The sequence below is a fragment of the Hemicordylus capensis genome, chromosome 5 (assembly GCF_027244095.1).
Source record: "Hemicordylus capensis ecotype Gifberg chromosome 5, rHemCap1.1.pri, whole genome shotgun sequence".
In the NCBI taxonomy this organism is placed as follows: domain Eukaryota; kingdom Metazoa; phylum Chordata; class Lepidosauria; order Squamata; family Cordylidae; genus Hemicordylus; species Hemicordylus capensis.
In genome coordinates, this window is record NC_069661.1 from 79,260,842 (window position 1) to 79,281,943 (window position 21,102).

At 40.3% G+C, this 21,102-nt stretch overlaps 1 protein-coding gene across 5 annotated transcripts in view; it reads right to left on the bottom strand.

Annotated features, from left to right (window-relative positions):
• Window positions 1-21,102, bottom strand: part of GLRA3 (glycine receptor alpha 3) — a 162,954-nt gene that overhangs the window by 102,147 nt on the left and 39,705 nt on the right. For 2 of the 5 annotated variants that reach the window (XM_053255697.1, XM_053255700.1), the window contains exons 2-3: window positions 17,987-18,114; window positions 7,840-7,907 (exon numbers count right to left, since the gene is read on the bottom strand). In XM_053255697.1, the coding sequence (XP_053111672.1) occupies window positions 7,840-7,907; window positions 17,987-18,114 (196 nt within the window). Of the gene's footprint in view, window positions 1-5,216; window positions 5,253-7,839; window positions 7,908-17,986; window positions 18,115-21,102 lie in introns of those variants that run through there. The other 3 variants (XM_053255702.1, XM_053255698.1, XM_053255701.1) reach the window with 3 other exon arrangements.

A 21,102-nucleotide genomic window follows, 5' to 3' on the forward strand; every position in this document is an offset into this window, starting at 1 on the left:
TTAACTGTATGGAGAGTAATGAGAAGGAAGAAAAAGAATTACGCAGTAAATTATTCTTGACTTGCTCAAAGTCCTAAAGGTCAAGGCTCATTGCATGTATCCATTGAATTTCCGCTTTCACTTTAGAATAATATGTTTCTGGCTCTCATAATGGAATGAAAATATATTGAAAAGGGTGGACATGATCTGTGAAATGCAGATGTGGACAAATTTCTCCCAAGTAAAATTCTGCTCCAAATGTCAGAGTTTTCAGGATTGAGGGCCCCCCGCCCGCAACCCCCGAAGAAAGAACTGAAATGTTGTACTAATTGCAGGGCTTACTCCGAAGGGGAGATATTGGAGAATTTTCTCAGATGGTTTTTCAAATCAAGTCTTTTGAGAAGAATTATACATTTCTGTGCTCCTCTCTCTCTGTTGCCTAGGTCTTTTCCCATCCTACTGAAAACATATCACTCTCTCCTACACCATTGTCCCAGTCCACTGCCTCTTTACATGTGCTAGAAAGAAAAGGCTCAGAGATAAAGCCAATGCTGTGTATCTAGTGAATGTTGTAAATGTGGATGTTGTTGATAGATATGGGAAGGATTAGAGGAAAGGGAAGTTTGGAAGAAAAGATGCATAAAATATCTTGGACATGTTTGATATACTGGAGAGATATCAGGCAGGTAGAAATGAAAGACAGATGGAGGGAAAGCAGTACCACTGAATTACATAAATGTTTAGGTGATAGGCCTGTGCACATTCAGCAAATTCAGATTCAATGCGATCTGACTCTGACCATTTCAGATTCAGAGAGATCATCAGAAGATTTGGTGCAGGGTGTTATTAGTATGCGCTGATGAAACCCAAATCTATTTCTCCTTGTGAACATCATAAAGACAAGACATAACCTCCCTAAATGCCTGCCTGGAGCTAGCGATGGGCTGGATGAGGGATAACAAACTGTGACCAAATCCAAATAAGATGGAGATACATATTTTGTGAGGTCAGAACTTAGGAGACAATTTTGATCTGCTCATTCTGGATGGTGTCCCACTTCCTCCGAAGGAACAGTTACGCAGACTGGGAGTGCTTCTGGATCCAAACTTCGCCATGGTGTCTCAGATTGAGGCAGTAGCCAGAGATGTTTTCTGTCAGTTTCAGCTGATATGCCAGCTGTGTCCATTTCTTTAGAAGTACCACTGGGTACCTCTGAGGTTCTAAGTGACCTCAGAATAGTAGTACATATGCTGGTAACCTCCAGACTTGACTACTGGAATGCGCTCTATGTGGGGCTGCCTTTGTATGTAGTCCGGAAATTGCAGTTGGTACAGAATGAGGCAGCTGGTTTGGTTTCTGGGTCATCTCGGAGAAATAATTTTCCTCCTATATTAAAAGAACTACACTGGCTACCAATAAGTTTCCAGGCAAAATACAAGGTGCTGGTTATAACCGATTAAGCCTTTAACAGCTTAGGCCCTGGGTATTTAACTTCTTCACTATAAGCCCCATTGCCCATTGAGATAATCCAGAGAGGTTCATCTGCAGATGCCACCAGCTTGTCTGGTGACAGGGACGGGCCTTCACTGTTGCTGCCCCAAGGCTCTGGAATGCACTCCCTGCTGAGATAAGAACATCCCCATCTCTGACAACTTTTAGAAAGTCTCTAAATATACATTTATTCTCCCAAGCTTTTTAACTAGACATGTGGTTTTAAAACTCTTTTAAGGTTTTAATTTCTGTTTTAATTTGGTTTATGTTGCAGTAAATTGCAAGAGACAGAAGTCTGGGGTGGTATACAAATACGATACGATTATTTGGTCACTGACCAGAAATGGGAAAACAAGGGAAAATAAATGCATCGAGATATCAAAGAAAAAGCAAAACATCAGAACATAAAATTAATATAAAGTAAAGGTAGCGTGCTGTCCAGCTGGTGTTGACTCCTGATGACAACAGAGCCCTGTGGTTGTCTTTGGTAGAATACAGGAGAATACAGGTTTATCTATTTATCTGTTTGGTAGAATACAATAAATACAGGTTTATCATTGCCTCCTCCCGTGCAGTATGAGATGATGCCTTTCTTTATTTGCATTTTAAATTTTTTATTAGTTTTACAATATCTTAACAATCCAATTACATTTAATTAAGTAAATATTCACTTCCCGCTTACCAGTCTGCACAGTTCATATTAGCTATACAAATCTACCATTGCTATAACAATCCCCTGCTAACTGGGCAAAGAGGTACCTTTTATCATGGTGATTCTCTTTATTTAGCAGGGGGAGAGTAAATGGCCCTATCCACCCCCAGCACAGTACCTCCAGTGACTGTTGCTGGTGTCTATCTTATGTTTCTTTTTAGATTGTGAGCCCTTTGGGGACAGGGAGCTATCTCATTTATTTATTATTTCTCAGTGTAAACCGCCCTGAGCCATTTTTGGAAGGGTGGTATAGAAATTGAATTATTATTATTAATAATAATAATAATAATAATAATAATAATAATAATTCAAAACATATGTATGAGATGATGCCTTTCGGCATCTTCCTATATTACTGCTGCCCGATATAGACTCAAAGGAAGCATATTTGGAATGGCTTGACTACCAAGTCAGAGGTTGCCAGTTCGAATACCAGCGTTGATTCGAACCAGCAACCTCTGGCTTGGTAGTTAAGTCATTTCCCCGATGTGCCATTAGGAGGCTTTTTACAATAATACAGTATATAACAGCTATAATACAGAGAGGTTAAAAGTCTGTAGAAGATGTCATTACTTGTCTAATCCTGTTAGCAATCAGAATATATTTAGCCACTTTGTATGTGACCTCAGCATCTCGATCCAAAAACAAATAGCTAGTACAAGATTGATTCTGAATGGCTATAACAAGTTCTAAGATATGGATCAATAATAGCAATCCAAAAATCATTATAAAATGTACAATATAATAAAATATGAGTAATTGACTCAACTGCTTTAACACCACCCCCAAAAAGATACACTGAATAAGGGACTTTCTTTTACCTGCCCTCTAATATCATAGATGGAAATGCATTTAAGTGAGCTAAAGAGAATATTTTCCTATATTTGGGAACCACAAGTGAATTTAAATATCTGACAGGTAAACCTTAAGTAAGGACAGACCGTGAACATATCTATCAGACAAACGAATATATTCTTTTTGATGAGCCACATCCAGTATCCTCTGCTTGAGAAGAAGCTTAGCTCGCTTATAGCCCCAATTCAGTAACAAGGCAGGAGAAAAGCCAAAACAATATAATTTGGCCTCAACAGAGGATCTCCAACTGGAATATAAATTATCTGATAATGAGGATCAGCCTTTTAGGGAAAAGGAAGAGTTATACCAAGAAATTGCAGATCAACATCCAAGCTCTGACTTCCACCCTGTGCATACCTGTTTCAGCAGCATATATACAAATATGATAGATAGATAGATAGATAGATAGATAGATAGATAGATAGATAGATAGATAGATATGGGCTCTAGTGATGTTGGATATCAAATCCAATTTTGAATTTGAATCAGAATTCTGATTTAAATTCAGATTTTTCCCCATAGTGGTCAATGGGAAATCGGGGGAGGGGGAATCACTGGTTAGTCCTACAGCCTTGAAATTTGTTGTACATGTGGGGGAAAGGTTGAGGCCCCTTGCAGTAAATTTGAAGAGAAGGTCAGTTTCCTGAGTTTTGGTTATTTTTTGAATTTTTTTGGTAAGAAATGGCTGGAAATTGTGAAATCTGGCTGGTTTCAAGCCAGAACTTTACACAAACTTCTGACACTGAAGACTCTCTTGGACCATTATTCCACCTGCATGTGAAGGAATCTGCTCTTTGCCTTTATGAAAAGGGGTAACAGAATGCCCCCTTTGCCCCCTGTTTATATTTCCTAAATGGATGGGCATACAGTTATGAAACCTAGAATACATGAAGTCCACATTCGCAGGACTCTTGTTTTATTTTCAAAGCTATGGGTCACTGTGATATTTGGTAATTGGGGGAGGGATTAAAATGGCATAAAATGGTGAAATCTGGCTTGTTTCAAGACAGAACTTTACAAAGTCCCCTCTTTGGACCATCTTTCCATTGCAATGCAGAGGGAAAAGGACATTCCTTTGATTTTATAATTATTTTCTCTTTCCCATTGCAGGAACAGGCAAACCTTTTAAAGGGATTAAAAGTACTTCACACCTTTTAATCCTTTAATGGCTAGAAACTACAAAACCAGAAACATTCAAAGTACTTCCACTTTTATTGACTGTGTACTTCTGCAATGGCAAAGACAAAAATTAATATAAAATCAAAGGAATGTCCTTTTCCCTCTTCAGGGGGGTGGAATGATGGTCCTAGGGAGGGTTTCAGATCCAGAACTTTTTGTTTTTTTAAAGAAGTAACTATTTAACCAATTTTAGACATTTTAATTTATTTTCCAAACATTCACCAAATATCAAGGGATTGACCCATAACTTTGAAAAGAAAATTCCACACAGTCCTGCCAAAGTGGACTTCATGTGTGCCAGTTTTCAAAAATGGGTGCCCATCTGGTCTGGAAATAATGTGCTGTTACCCCTTTTCATGTAGGCAATATGTAGATTCCTCCAGATGATGGTGCAAGGAAGGTCTTCCGTTTCAGAAGTTTTTGTAATGTTCTGGCTTGAAACCACAGATTTCACCATGTTTAGCCATTTTAAACAAATATTTCAAAAATTCACCAGAAATCAGGGAACTGACCAATTCTCTTCAAAGTCACTACAGAGTGACTCCACCCCATTCCCCTATCTGTGTGGCAGATTTCCAGGCTCTAGGAACAACCAGTGATTTTTGGGTTTTTTTTTCTATTTCCCCTGTCACCTCTGTGGGTCGAAATTGTGCCATTTTGCAAATTCCAAGATTCTAAAGTATTCCTGAAATTATTATATTTTCAAATTAATTCCAACTTTACTGATTTGATTTTTGACAGGGAATTGGATTCGGATTTTACCAATTTTTGCTGATTTTAGGAAATTGTGGATAAAATCTGTCCAGTTCCATGCACCGTCAAGCTGGAACCAGTTTGAGTTTGAACCAAACCCGCGGAAATCTCAGGAATCTGGTAAGTATTCCCCTTTACCTCTGAATTTTTGAATCGAAATGTGCACAGGCCTAATAGTTGATACTGAAAACCATGGAATAAGATAACAACAGTAGGTAATGAGTCTGAGGAGAAGGATTAGACCTACCATACACCCTCATTTCCCTAGGACATGCCCTCAATTCTGTGAAAAAGAGAAATGTCCTTGAGTAAAGGCAAACTGTCTGGTATTTTTCTATCTCGAACCCTTTCATCCCATCTATCTACTTGAACCAAGATTGAATCAGACTGCTGGCACTTAAAATCAAATAGGTCACTGAGCAGTTTTTGAAATGACATCTGGGAAATTGCTGAGAGGAACTGCGTGGTTCCCAGGCGCGGCTCGTGAACTCTCCTCCAGGGGTGGGGGGCGGGCGGCTTCTTTAAGGTACACAGAGCAGGAGATCCGTGCCGTTTACCTTAAAGAAGCTGCCCGCTGCCCCCCCCCAAGGCGCGTTCACGATCCGCGCCTGGTGCAAACGTTTCAGAAAAACCAGAAGGGGGACAAAGTAGAACCAGGAGTAAAGCAGATAGAAGCACATGACAGCTTGTTCAGAAGGAACTCAAATGTGAAATTGCTGATCTCCTAGCAAAAATATGTAGCTTGTCCCTACAGTCTATACCAGAGGATTGGAAATTAGCTAATGTAACTCCAATTTTCAAAAAGGAATCCAGGGGAATCGGGGATCCAGGAAACTACAAGCTGGTTAGTTTAACTTCTGTGCTGGGTAAATTGATGGAAAGCATACTTAAGGACAAAATTGTTAAATATATAGATGAAAAGGCCTTGCTGAAGGAGAACCAGTATGGCTTCTGCAAGGGAAAATTTTGCCTCATTAACCTTCTGTAGTTCTTTGAGAATGTCATCAGGCATGTAGATAAAGGTTATCCGGTCAGCATAGTATACTTAGACTTCCAAGGATACTAGATAGGCCCTGGGCCTGATACAGCAGGTCTGTTCTTATGTTCCAAAAAGCATTTGAAAAAATTCCTCTCCAAAGGCTCTTGAGTAAACTTAACAGTCATGGGATAAGGGGACAGGTTCATATGTGGATTGGTAATTGGCTGAAGGACAGGAAACAGAAGGCAGGAATACAATACAATACAATACAATACAATACAATACAATACAACACAACAAATATTTATATACCTCTTTTCAACAAAAGTTTCCCAAAGTGGTTTACATAGAAATAAGGTAAATAAATAAATAAAATAGCTAAAATGGCTCTTTGTCCCCAAAGGGCTCACAATCTAAAAAAGAAACATAAGATAGATACCAGCAACAGTCACTGGAGGGATGCTGTGCTGGGGGTGGATAGGGCCAGTTGCTCTTCTCCTGCTCAATAAAGAGAATCACCACTAAAAAGGTGCCTCTTTGCTCAGTTAGGCAATTGCCAATACAGTCATTTACAATACAACACAATACAATACAACAAATATTTCTTAATAAATGGACAGTTCTCGAATGAAGGGAAGTAAGACGTGGGTTCCTGCAGGGATTGGGACCTGTGGTCTTTAACCTATTCATAAATGATCCAGAAGTTGGAGTAAGCAGCAAAGTGGCCAGATTTTCAGATTACACTAAACTGTTTAGGGTAGTGAAATCCAAAAGAGATTGTAAGGAGCTAAAAAAGGATCTCTCCAAACTGGGTGAATGGGTGACAAAATGGCAAATGCAGTTCAAATGCAAGTGTAAAGTGATACATATTGGGACCCCCCCTCTTTACATATACACTGATGGGGTCTGAGCTGGCCAGGAGACAGATCTTGGGGTCATGGTGGACAGCTTGTTAAAAGTTTCGGCAAGCTGTGAAAAAAGGCAAATTCCATGGTAGATATCATTAGGAAGGGGACTGAAACTAAAAATGCTAACTACCCCTATAACAATCCTATGGTGTGGCCACATATGGAGCACTGTGTACAGTTCTGGTCACCCTATCTTAAGAAGGACATTATAGAACTGGAAATGGTGCAGAAGAGGACAACAAAGATGATCAAGGATCTGGAGCAATGGCAAGCAACTGCATCCGGGGGTTTTTAGTTTGGAAAAGAGTCAATTACAGGGATACAATTATGCATGGAGTAGAGAGAGTGGACTGAGAGAAATTTTTCACCTTCTCTCACACTAGAGCCAGGCATCATCCCATGAAACTGATGGCCTGGAAATTTAGGACTGTCAAAAGGAAGTACTTTTTCATAAAGCGCGTAATTAATCTATGGAATTCTCTGCCACAAGATGTGGCAATGGCCACTCACTTGGATGGCTTTAAAAGGGACTTAGACAAATTCATGGAGGAAAAGTCTATCAATGGCTACTAGTTTGGTGGCTCCAGATGCCTCTCAAATGTTGCAGGGGAGCAACAGCAGGAGAGAGGGCCTGCCCTCACCTTTTGCCTATGGGCTTTTCTGAGACATCTCGTAGGCCACTGTGGAAAATGGGATTCTGGACTAGATAGCTATGCAACTACCTTTTTAAACAGAGTTTATGTAGGAGTACTGCAAGTTTATGGGAATATATTCATTGTTCTGGATTATATAAATGAACCAAAAATGAATACATCTCATGTTAGAATGTTCCTTCTGTCATTGATTTTAAGCATGTTATTTGGAAATAAGTCACACTGAGTTCCATAAGCCTTCCTACTAGTAAGGCTCAATGAACTACTGCTTAATACAACTGCACCTTCAATAATGTTAGTTCAACTTTATTGACATAAAAGATACCTTACCATGGTCGTTTCTGCAATAGATCCAAAACTATTTATAAAGATGTTGCATGTGACATTAACTGGGGGCCCTGAAAAAAATTTAAAACATCCAGAATTATTGCCTACACCAAACAAGAATTTGTACAGAACTGTGAAGAAAAATAAATAAATATTTTGAGAAATACTAACACAGCTTGTGGAATGTGTGGGATTCATGATGCCAAAGTTATAGATGGACACTGATTTCATCTGCTGCTCTTTTACATTCATCAACCATTCTACAAAATTCTTAGAAGTATTGCTTCTATACAACTAAGTGATTGGTTTGGATGATACGCCAACTGGGTCTCTCAAACGTGTGGCAGGTGAGTGTTGACATTCATGTCTTTGTCCTTCTAGCTTGCTATCTTTCCATCACTTGATTGGGCAATGGTTGGTTCATCCAAACTGTCCGCTAATGTGTGTCCTGTTAATACTATTGTAAGGTAGAATTTTATCTGTGTGTTGAAGGATGGTTTGGATTACTTAATCCACTTGCATGATTAAGGTGAGGTGGTGTGCAGAAGGGACAGATATGCATGCCCATGCTCCTCCCACATGTGTTTTGAGAGGGCTAAACTGGCCCAAGGAATTCAAGATTTCTGCAGTATATTTTTAGTTAAATTTATGTCGTAAAAACTATAATAAACGTGGAACTTTCCGTAGAACAATGTATACTACAGAATCAGAGTGCAATGACAAAATGTGACACTGTTCCAACAGATCTATTTCTTTAGTTAAATTCAATCATCTTTTTCTGCCCTGACAAGTTAGATGAGGTTGTCAAGTAGAAGAAAAAGGACACACTCCCTCAGGTACCTGTCAAAGATAGTCTAGACATGTTTTCTGACTTAACATTTGTAGAGGTGCACAAAAAGGGTTTCCTTCTGAAAACTGGTTGTACTGAAATTTGTTTCATGAGCATTTGCAAATATGCTAGCATAATAGTCTATTTCTTATTTTTCAATATGATTAAAGCAAACTAAAGACTACTGACCACGGGCAAGATAGATCCATTTATGGAATCCTGATTCTACTCACAGATATGTCCTTTTACTCATTCAAAAGGGATGCTGTTGGATTAAAAAATTCAGATCCAGCACTTGGGATGAATTCACCGTTTCACTACTGAAAAAGTGGTGATGGCACAGATCAAATCTTTAATAGGAGATGGCAATGGAAAGCATAGTAATGGGTATGCAGCCTTCTATAAAACTTGAGAGTACTATACAAGAACAGCGATCTGATCTGGGGAATGGGGCCCATGAAGACGGTATGTATGTATGTATGTATGTATATGTATGTTGTTGTCTTTTAATACTATCTTCACTATAAAGATAATCATGGTGGCTTATTACTTTATTTAAAAATCACAATAATCATAAATATTAACAATAATGATGCTAAGAACAAAATCAGCATTACAAAGAAACAATACAAGTAAAACAGTAGTATAGATACAATAGAACAGCTGATGTTATTAAAAATGCTGGGAATAGGGTGGATTTGACCTGGTACCTAACAGATAACAGTTGCTTCCACACTAGAGTGCTCAACAAAGCTGAGGAACTGCTTTTCTACAATCAGCTACAAGTTGAATAAAAACTGTGATTCCAACCAGTACTTAAAATAGCATTATATTATCCAACAATGCCCTTCCCTAAGGTGAAGATCATGCTGTAATGTTTACCTCTTCTGTTCTGCAAAAGTCCCTCTGAAATGTTAATTAGAAGTTTCTTTCTTGCAGGTCCTGCCTGCTCCACTGCTTTCTGTTTACACAACTTGTAAATTAGTGATAAATTGCTCTTTAATTTGCCTTTAATTAGTCCTTAGAATGAAGCAATCTGGCAATGATGTTATCTGGATTTTCCATAAAATGTGAGTGAACAAATGATAGTGGTTGCGGAGAAAAGGGGTAGTGTGGAAGCAACCAGTTGTGATGGTGCCAGAGGAATTTTCTAGGGAAGGGAATTTCAAAGCAATGGCTATCCAGCAGGCACTGGCACCCAGAGAAGGTTCCTAGGACAATATCTTATAATTAATACTGATATTAATGATCTTGATTCTACACTGGCTTAGAAGTGAAAACAATTGCTGAACAAAGGTTCCATTTCTGGAGACATCATATACATTCATCATATACATCGTAGACAAGTATAGGTGTATACATTTATTTTATTTTATTTTTTGAATGAACCCAATCTGTCAACATAATCTACAGTAGAATTTCAAATTTGGCATCTAGGGCTCTTTGTATGGGTACACACAGTAGCATGGAAACCGGAACACAACCCATCAGGAGTGACTCTTATTCTAGCTCATACAAATAGAGATGTTCTTATGGAGCTCCATCCATTCAGCTCATTGTATAAATGCTTATTTCTTCTCCCTCGCTCTTTCAACCAGCTTCAAGTTAGTTTCTACAGCTGAGGCTTTTCAGCCCTCTGCATAAACTACCTCTCTCACCTTTCTTTATTTCCCTTTCTCTATTTCACATATGATCATCTACTGTCAGCCCCCTGCGAATCTTTATCTATCTCTGAGGCTTCTTGCCATGTTGCAGCTATACCAAGAATTACATCGGCTGCATGTTCAAAAAATTCACTTGCAGTCTTTCCCCACCAGCAGGACCTCACCTTTTGAGTACCTAACATTTGAGCCCCCATTATCACATTTTGAGTACCTTCTGCTAACATATCAGTAACACTCGCCAACTTCACCTTATCAAGTCCTGGTCTGTCCATCCACAATGTCCTCTATTACATAGATTAGAAATGACTATGTACTATGGTTGTCTTCTTCACTTATCACTCTGCTGGCTTTAATGGTGTGTTTTTTGTTTTGTTTTAAAAGGCCAGTCTTGGATTGCACAATTAAAATTACAATATGCTTTCAAATGTTGTATTGTCTCCATTGTTTCTTTCCCTTTCTTTTTCATATCTTGAGTTTCAGTATGTGGCATCTTCTGGTGAAACATGTTTTAAGAAGTTTGCTTATTTTAACGTGGAGAGCAATTTGACTCACAGCAAAGAGTTTTCGACTAGGACAATGCATCTTGGCTCAAGACTTTATTGTAGCATTAACTCACTGAGTGGCTTTGAGCAAGTGATTATCCCAGCCTCAGATCCACATCTGTAAAATGGGAATGATTAAATTTTGCCCATGGTGGTTATGATTTTAATGCACTTTGAGTGCAGTATTAATATATGTCCATATCCAATGTGAAGAAAATGAATCTGAAGCTAAGTGCATTTTGGGGAAATACATGGGAATTAATATGTGAAGAGGAAAACAACCTCATTAAGAAGAACAACCATGAAGAACCTACAGATTATGTCTGAATGAATAAAATAATGGAATAATTGGAAGACTACAAGGGTGCTTTGCCACCATTTTGCCACAGGCTAACAAAATAAGCTTTTTAGCCGATTTATAATGAGCTAGTCTGTCATAAGGAGTAAGTAATTCTTTTGCTACTGATGCTTTACTGCATGGAAGCCAATAGCAGGAAAACAATGCACTTGACAATAAATAATTGAAGGAGCACAGGAAAATAATTTGACAGTCTAAAAATGTTTAAGCCACTGTATGAAAAACCTCCCACTCCTGTCACTGATATATGTTGGTTTTATAATTCATATGGGTAAAATATTTTCTGTATTATAGTTCTTTATAAATTAATTTTACTTTTGCCATCAATTTGAAAATTGTATGAGTAACTCTCTCATTAGGTGATAAAAAGACTTTCTGATTTATCTTTTTAAATGTGTTTCTTGCTGCGATGTCCATTTGGTAATATTTGCTTTCTTAGTAACCCACATTAAACTTGCAAAAGTCAGTGAAGGGAAACGTTATTCTTAGCAAAGGGTCTGAATCTCTCCTGGCAGGTTATGTTCAAACTACCAAATTGCTCATATTGGGCAATATATTTGGGAAATGTGGCAGAACCAACTAATGGCATCTGCCCTGTAACTGTAAGGCAGTGCTCTACCACTGTAGCCTTATGAGATGAGTATGATTGCATGGTGTGTGGAAGCTTCACAATCCTATCACCAAATGAACTGGTAAGCCTCAAGCTTGCCACTAACAATTTATCAGAGAACTTTTACAAGATTCTATGAAAAGAGAGGGCCAGTTCAGATGAACATGGACTCCTACGGGTGATAACATCATGGACATGGTGAGAACATGACTGCCCTCATGTCAGTGTGGATGTGCCAGTGCACTCTCAGAGTGGCCACTAATCGTGTGTGGGTGATGTTCATCCAAATTGTCCCTCTACCCGCACTACAAAACCTGGATTATCTGTGTAATGATCCATGTTCATCTGGACTGCTGCAGAGTTGCCTAACATTATTTCACATAATCATAGCATTTTGTAGACCTGAGGGAAAGCACTGAGGACTGCATTTCCCAGCATTCTTTGTGTGCCTTCATGCGTGACTTCCAAGATGTCACTGGGGCTTCTGGTGCCTTCGATTCTCTTTGGAAAGGCCCTCCGTGGTGCTCTCTGTGAAGGTAAGCAGGAAGTGGTTGCTTCCACACAGTGCTAGGGGCAAGGTGCAAATGATTGGACTTAGATACTTTGAGGACAAATCCAAATAACAGGCCCATTATTCTGGAGTTGGAAGGGACTTTGGACTTGGGAGCTCTTCTACTCCTGTTCACTGCAGGAATCTGTTACCATACCCCCCTGACAGATGGTCTTCCAGCCTCTTTTTGAAAACCTCTTACGAAAAAGAGCCCACCACTGCAAATGACAGACTGTCCCACTGTTGAAAAGTTCTTTGCCTGACATTGTCTTCTTTGTAGTTTGGCTTTACCTTAGATTGAACTTGAAGTTTACATACTAATGGGAATAACTATGGTAAGTAAGTGAGAACAGCTTAAGCAACAAAGCAGCAGGGGGTGAGGAGGAGCAATTAGAAAGATGATACAGACACACAGTCAGGAAAGTAATATTAGAAGCACACATCTTATGTAATTGTGCAAGTTCAGTTATGTACTGACCTAGTTCTTTTTCCTATTCAACAAAAATCCAACCATACTTGACAGTATTTATGGAACAGCTGCCTGTGGAGGCTATATTAAACCCCTCCTCATTTGGTGCAAAGTTGTGTGCAATGATTCTCTGACCTGCCAGTAAGATGCAGGAATTTAGTCCATATCATTCAAGTCTGGTTTTGAGATGGCATGGAGAAAACACAAATGGTTTGCCATGCAGATCCAGCCACCGCAGGGAACTATTGAAATAAACCTCCATGTGGCAGTCATTTTGTATGTACTAGCCCTCAGTGACCAGAAGAGAACAGCAGTGCTTGACCTCTTAACTCAAAGAAGGTGAATATAGTTTCAAAGGCTATGAAGCATGAAGTGGGTTTTAGTAGAAGGCTGCAGTAAGCAAGGGGAGATGTGGACTTCTGCCTTTTTAATCTTCCCTGTGAATGCCATGACTGGGTCAGGAAACAGATTTCTTTCTGCCACCTCACCATTCAACTTCCAGTGCATCATGGAAGACTGGGTGTTCCCCACAAATGGTACTGGGTTTTCCACTATCATTTGATGAAATGGAATTTTCAAAAACTAAAAGTCTAGGGTCTGACTATAAATAAACAATATACTGACACACCCCACCCCCATTATATTAGGATATATTCTCATGGCATACTAAGAAATGTGACCTTCATTCTTCCTCCTCATTCTGCCCTTTAGGGACAAGAATGAACAGTCATAGGCAAACCCTTCATGTTTTGTCTTAGTTACACTTGGGAGATACAGTTCTTTCATGAGCTGCTGGAGCTCAATACCGAGATTCCCTAATCTCGCACCATGGCCAGCTACAAGTACTATCAGGGCGGCAAGCATAGAGCAATGTCTCAATCACAGATTATTGTGAGAGTCTTTTAATTAGACTCATATAATTTAACATTGTTTTAAATTTTTAAATTGTTTTAATGTTTTGATTTTGTTTAGAATTGTGTTTTATTGTAAACTACCCAGAACCATGGGTTTTGCATGATATAGAAATATGTTAAATAAATAAATGTGGCCCTTCATTCACATACAATGCGGGTATGCATGCCAGTATCATAATTATGTGGGCAAGGCCAATTGTGTGAGTCTTTCCTAGCTAACTGACGATAGTGCGTGTGGGTGGGGGGAGAGGGGGGACCTATATAACTGGGTCCACCCACACTGATCCAACTGTACAACATACAAGTGGGATTGCACCATAGGAAAAAATGCTGTCATCAGAGCTGGCCCTACCATGATAGGGGATGAAGGGGACTATTTTAAGCGGAGGATTGTGGGCCAGTTCTCAGAGGTGGCATGGCCACCCAGAACTTCCTCCATGAATATCCTGCAGAGGAAAGAAGACAAAATGGCACCAAGCTGTTTTTCTTCTTCTCTTTCCGACATAAAAGGAAGCAAGAGGGAGAGATGTGAAATTTGAAGGAATTGGGAGTATGAGTTTAATTGTAAAAAAGAGAGAGAGAAAGAAAGAAGAGGAAATGAAGGACACCCTCTGGTGCTCCACCTCAGGCAATAAAAAGCCATGATCAGCACTGGCTCCTACATTGCTGGGATGTATCTGAAGGAGGCCACTGTTCTTGCCTTTTCCCATTCTTTCTGAGGCCCCTCAGATTGCTCTCCTAATACCTGCCCTTCATTTGCCTCCAGATTCTTCCTCTAGACTTCCAGCCAACACCTCAAACCACATGGATCAAGCATGACCTTGCTTGCATCTGGCTACATGGCTGTAGCAATTCTGATTTATCAGCCTCGCTTTTGCTTGGAGCGTCAAACAAAAGCTAGAAAACACTTACTAATAATAGAGGTCTGAGAACTGAGTCTGGAGAACTGGAGATCAGCCTGGCTGAGGCCAAATGTCACCTGGTTTATCCCCTCTGGGAGCTGTGGCCATTCTACCTAGCTGCAGCAGAGGGAGAGTTGCTGCAGCTGAGACCAACTGTCTACTGGCTCGTCTCCTCCACTCTAAGAACTGGATCTACCTACAGCCATTTGGTTTGCAGACAGTCAGATAGCCAGAGAGAGAGAGACAGTGATGTAGATGGAAATTTTAATATATTTCTTGCTCTCTCTTTTAAAACTGATATTATAATACACTTTGGGAACTTGCCTTGAAAAGCAGGATAACAATATAAAACATAAAAACAAATAAAACATGTCCTGGCATCTAATGACCATGATAGTCTTGAGATAAACAAACATACTGATAACACTTCCTGTGATACATAGGAACATAGGAAACTGCCGTATACTGAGTCAGACCATTGGTCTATCTAGCTCAGTATTGTCTTCACAGACTAGCAGCGGTTTCCCCAAGGTTGCAGGCAGGAATCTCTCTCAGCCCTATTTTGGAGAAGCCAGAGAGGGAACTTGAAACTTTCTGCTCTTCCCAGAGCGGCTCCATCCCCTAAGTGGAATATCTTACAGTGCTCACACTTCTAGTCTCCCATTCATATGCAACCAGGGTTGACCCTGCTTAGCTAAGGGGACAAGTCATGCTTGCCACCACAAGACCATTCATGAAAATGATGACCTAGCAGTTGTTGATGTGGTAAATTTGAGTCTGGGCTGTACCAGACTGTAGAGGAGATGAATACAATTGAGTGCCCCACCATACAACCCCCACCCCACCCACAAAAGACCTTCACATAGGAAATTAGGCCAAGTATTCCATGTGGAGGAATTTTTTTTTAATGGAGGACCATTTGATCATGTGATCCCACTCCTGCAGTCTAGCATTGCCTTCAGAATTAGCCTGGAGTCTCCAGGAATGGGCATCAACCTCCAGTTCACTACTGAAAGCAATTTTGGAGTTTTGAAATGTGAAAAATATTGGGTAAAAGGAATCGCTTCAGTCAGAGCTGGCCACCCTACTGCAGTCTGAAGTGGTGCAATCTAGGCACAGGTTTGCTACCTCACTGAGTGAGAATTAGTCTGACATTACTAGATATTTTTATTAGCTCCATATTCAAGATCTAATGATAAAAATTCCTTTTTATTTCCCTGGAGTAATATTCTGAGCTGTGTGGGGTGGGCAGCTGAGCTTTCTGTTCTTCTAACATCTGCATCCAGCTCTGCATCTGGCCAAAAATCTGGCACTGAATCAGGTTTGGGATATAGGATACATAACTACAAGGGAGATAGGAATGCAAAACTAAAAGGTCAGAGCTCTTCCACCTTAGTGGAAGAGGGTGTGAGGCAGTGAGGTGTATGGGGGGTGGGAAGTAGTTGCTGAATGCCTTGTGAGACAAAGAGCTCCATAATCAAGCAATGGCCACCCAAAAAGCTGTTTCAATAAACCAATAAAGTGTTTGCCTGTGATGAATGCAACTAGAGCTGATGCCTGAACATGGTGTAGTGAGGTGCCACCTCCTCAGTGGCTCACTCCACTCACTATTCCTCCTCCACCATACTCCCAGTGGTCTGCTCCATATACCCCTACCTAACAGAAGAATAAGAATTGGTGGTGGCTGGTACACCATGCTATTGCTGAGCTGCTGGTAAAGGGAGGTAGTGGAGATAGCCAATAGGGCAACTTGGCGGAGCAATGGGCAGGAAAGAAGGGGAGTTGAGTGGGCAGAGGGGAGGGGTCATGGGGCAGAGATAGGAGAGGTGATGGGAAGGCAAGTGGTGTGCGTGGGGCAGTGATGGCACTTATGCCACCCAGCACCTGCTACCTGATTCAATTGCCTCATCACACCATGGAAGGTGCACTAGATGGCTGGAGAGAAGCATGGCTTGTCTCCACCCTACATGTTTGAGAGGGTTAGTGGATGTGTCATCCAAACTGGCTCAGTATAAATTATGAGAACTCTGCTGGGCTTCTCATGTTCGCTAGGCAATGAAATGCATTTGTGTAAGGAACCTTGCATTTGTCTTTTTTTTAAAAAAAATGCTTTTGAGTGAGTTTTAGAAATATTTGCTTCCTTTTATGTTTTAAATTCTAAGCAGGCTGTGATTTCCTTCAAAATAAAAAAGTGATTTTTATTGCAATATGGTTCATTGGTTTTCATTCTATGCCTACACACAGCTAATCCTGTAACTGTTCTATCCAATAATAAGAACCACATTACTAGGAATTGTTTAATAAAACTGAGGCATCTTGAAGGTCTGTAAACAATCAAAGTGCTCACAATGAGACCTCAGCTTATGCCATAATAAATGTGTGAGTGTGCCAAGATTCTCTTATTTTAGCTACCTGTTTTTGTGAAATGTTAAACAATCAAAGTGCTCACAATGAGACCTCAGCTTATGCCATAATAAATGTGTGAGTGTGCCAAGATTCTCTTATTTTAGCTACCTGTTTTTGTGAAATGTTTGGATCGTTGGAGGCAAGGTCCAGAGATTAGGAAAATATTTCTGCTTGACCATGTTTCTGTGACACAGCTGTCACATCCATTTGACCCTTTGGAACAGGATTTGCAGAAGTCCTTCCTCAGCACTGAAACCAACTATTTTAGTTACATACTTCATTGTTGTTACACAAGACAACCACTTTTCAAATAAAACCTTGACAAAGAGCATCTTGTGCTCTGCTTGTACTCATGTAGCATCTACCATGTTCCTGTGACCTGAAGATGTTATAAGAATGCTCTTCTTTTACTGAACATTAGCAGAGCAGTTTTTCCTACTTCAACAAGTAGAAGAACAGATTTTGCTGAAGTGGGAAAGATCAAAGATGTATCCCAAAATATTAGCTAAACATATATTTTTTGCTTTCAGAGTAATTTTACCCAAAGCATCTTTTACCCTAAAGTAATTTTGCCCAAAGCATCCCCTGCTAACTTGGCAAAGAGGCACCTTTTAATGTGCTGATTCTCTTTATTTAGCAGGGAGAGAGTGCCTGGCCCTATCCACCCCCAGCACAGTAGCTCCAGTGACTGTTGCTGGTGTCTATCTTATGTTTCTTTTTAGATTGTGAGCCATGTGGGGACAGGGATCCATCTTATTTATTTATTATTTCTCTGTGTGAACTGCCCTGAGCCATTTTTGGAAGGGTAGTATTGAAATCGAATGAATGAATGAATGAATGAATGAATCTCTTTGTGAAAGTGAAAGCAGCATTATGGTCAAACAGAGACTTGGGAGTAGAAATTACCTTTGAAGTTTGGTCTGATTCTTGCATCATAGCCAGACATTCTACCCATTAATTTATCCAGAAAATCCGACGGAGACATCGGCATGCTACGAGATCTTGCACTGTCTGTTTCCTTCGTGGCCACCAAACTAAAAAGCAAGCAAAATCCACACTCATAGTCAGATGCAAATTCTCATGATGGTTTAGCATCCAGCATCTGCGACTCAGAAATGATGACTTTGTGAAGCTGAGCTTGAATCATTATTGGTTAAAATAATTTTAATTGGGGAAGCGATATACTAATTCCATTGACATTGCTTTCCATACTTGTTCCACCAGCGCCCCCCATCCACCCCGCAAACTGGTCAAATTGCTTTTTGACCGGACAGCAGCACATGGAAAAAGGAATCTACAGCAGATTTATGGTTGCCATCCTAAACAGATTTTACCGGAACTTAAGTCCCAGTGGAACAAAGGGGATTTGTTACTAAGGGACATGTTATGATTGGAATGCCAAAAAGCTGAGCTGACTCTCATTGTGAAATTCATTCTCATATGATGACTGCTAATAGGCCACTAAACATCCATAGAACACACGACTATTAATAGCAAGATGATCAGCAATATGAACATCTCTAGTGATGATGACCTTATCTGTGCACTGGTATGTTGCTGCTTGAACATGTGAGTGTGTTCAGAAGCAGGATCCACTGGGTTCAATCACCACAAATGTGTGCTTATCACACTATACATGTTTAGAGTGATATTTAAAACCTCTTAGATGCACACATAAAATGTAAATGGCTACTAATCTGGTGGCTGTGGGCCACCTCCAGCCTCAGAGGCACAATGCCGCCTTGAGATTGTTTTAATGAAAGGCGGTATAAAAATCTAACAATAAATAAATAAAATAAATAAAATGCCTCTCAATACCAGTTGCAGGGGACCAACAGCAGGAGAGAGGGAATGCCTCCCAGAGGCATCTGGTGGGCCACTATGTGAAACAGGATACTGGACTGGATGGACCTTGGGCCTGATCCAGCAGGGTAGTTCTTATGTTCTTATGTTCAATATGGCTTTCTCCCATATGGTTGAATCTTAGAGATTGCCTGACACAAACTATTGTGCTTATGCTGAAGTCAGGCCCTCCCCTCAGTACAGTTAGATCAGCTGTATTTAGACAGCCCAGGAGCCAAATGTTCAGTTTAATTGTGCACTGCTTTCCTGCCCTGTGCTTTAGCACTGGAAAAGAAGATGACAAATATAGCTGAGATGGGTGGTTTTTCTGTTCCACTTTGCCTGGCACAAGATCCTATTGTTGTTTGCATCACTGCACTTGAAGTGGGTTGTTAAGTTCATCCTTTAAAATGCAAGTAAATGGTCTGCCAAGAACAGACGACTACATTATTGCCTTGTCCTCTTCCAGTACATTGTATATGTAGTATGTCATCTGACATTTGATCTGTAACAGGGATCTAAACTGACCTATCTTTGCAAGCTGTTCATATATCGAAATTTCACTTCTGTTTCAGCTGTTCAGATTTAGCCATCTGTATATTTACACCACTTCTTATCCCACCTTCAATCACAAAGGACCTTCCAGGTGGCAAGCAAGCAAGCAACTGCACAACATAAAACAGTTAAATCATTACAAATCAACGCTAAAATATAATAGTGAACAGCAGCAACTATAAGCCCACCACAATCAACACACATATTAGTATTATTAATAGTATATATATGATTTGCCGGTCAATCAGTGATTTCATAGTAGCCTAAGAAAGTTGAAATTGTTATGAGGTTTTATATGTCTTGTAAACGATTGTTACAATATGTGGAGAGGGGCTTAGGATTACAGATCTCTGTGCCCTCACCTTAGTATGCCTGCTCCATTCCTGATATTCAGATGTTGGATACCAGGGGTCTGACCTATGATATAGGGTTTGATGCACATTTAGGGCCAATTCATGAGTATTCCAACCATGAAATTTGTAGATAGCAAAAATGAAGCTGTTGTGGCTTGAGCTGACCCTTGTTGGGCTGCATTCATGTAGGTTCCTGTGGAAATATGATATTCAGCTCATGGATGTTGGAGATAATGGGAATACACCAAAGGGAGGTGGAGTGAATCCAAGCAATTCCAATACTCTGTCCATGTGTCATATCAAACATGAATTAGAGCAATGGTTCTAGGGATGTGTGAGCCAGCTCGATTCAAACCACAGTTTGGGAGGTCTGAGTTCTAACTGGAGAGGACCTGGTTCTGAGTACCAGTTTGCGGTCCAGTTCAGAGGTATACTTCTAAAGGGGAATCCGGCAGGGATTGCCCCTTACAAGTAAAGGGGGATTCCCTCTAGTTATGCAGTGGTGGGGGAGCAAAATGGCCTCTGTGCATGTGCAGATGCCCAAACCGGGCTTGAGCTGGCCTGGCCTGTCATTTGGGAGACCAGTGGGTGGGGAGAGAAGCCCTCACCACTCCTGCTGATTTCTCCGCCACCACCTACATAGCCCCTGCTGGTGCCGTGATGGAGTTGGCAGTCGTGTGGGTGGCCGATCTGGCTGCCCAGGGCCGCCTTTTGATTGTCTGTGTGGAAAGTGGGCCAACCCCACTCTTCCCGCAGACCTGGAAGAAGCTCTTCTCACCGATCGTGAGAAGAGCTTCAACCTGTTGCAAAAACCAAATTGAACCACTAAATTTAAAGAGATGTGCTTTAGATTTTCAGAATAATATGCCTATTATCTTTAACTTGGTATATCCTCTGGTATAACCCCTTATCAGTCTAGCACACCAGTTTGATTCAAATGTATTTGTCTCAGCCATTAGCCCTAACCAAACCATCCACTTCACTATTGCATTTGATAAGGTAGGCGATTCTATATGAAAGCTCATCCCACAATAAACATGCTGACATCCTGATTAAATTACTCAACAGAAAAGTAAGTAGTCATTTAGGGTGACTGCAATTGCACATAATGTGAAACTACAGTTAAATGGGGCAGAGTTTTGAATTCATTAATGTCCAAATGTGTGCAGCCATGTTTTCATGACAAAAGCAACTTGAAAAATTTGAATGAGGGTAAAGGTCTCTCCATGGTCCTGGTGTTTCCCCAGTCTGCCCACCCAGCTATGCCCAGAG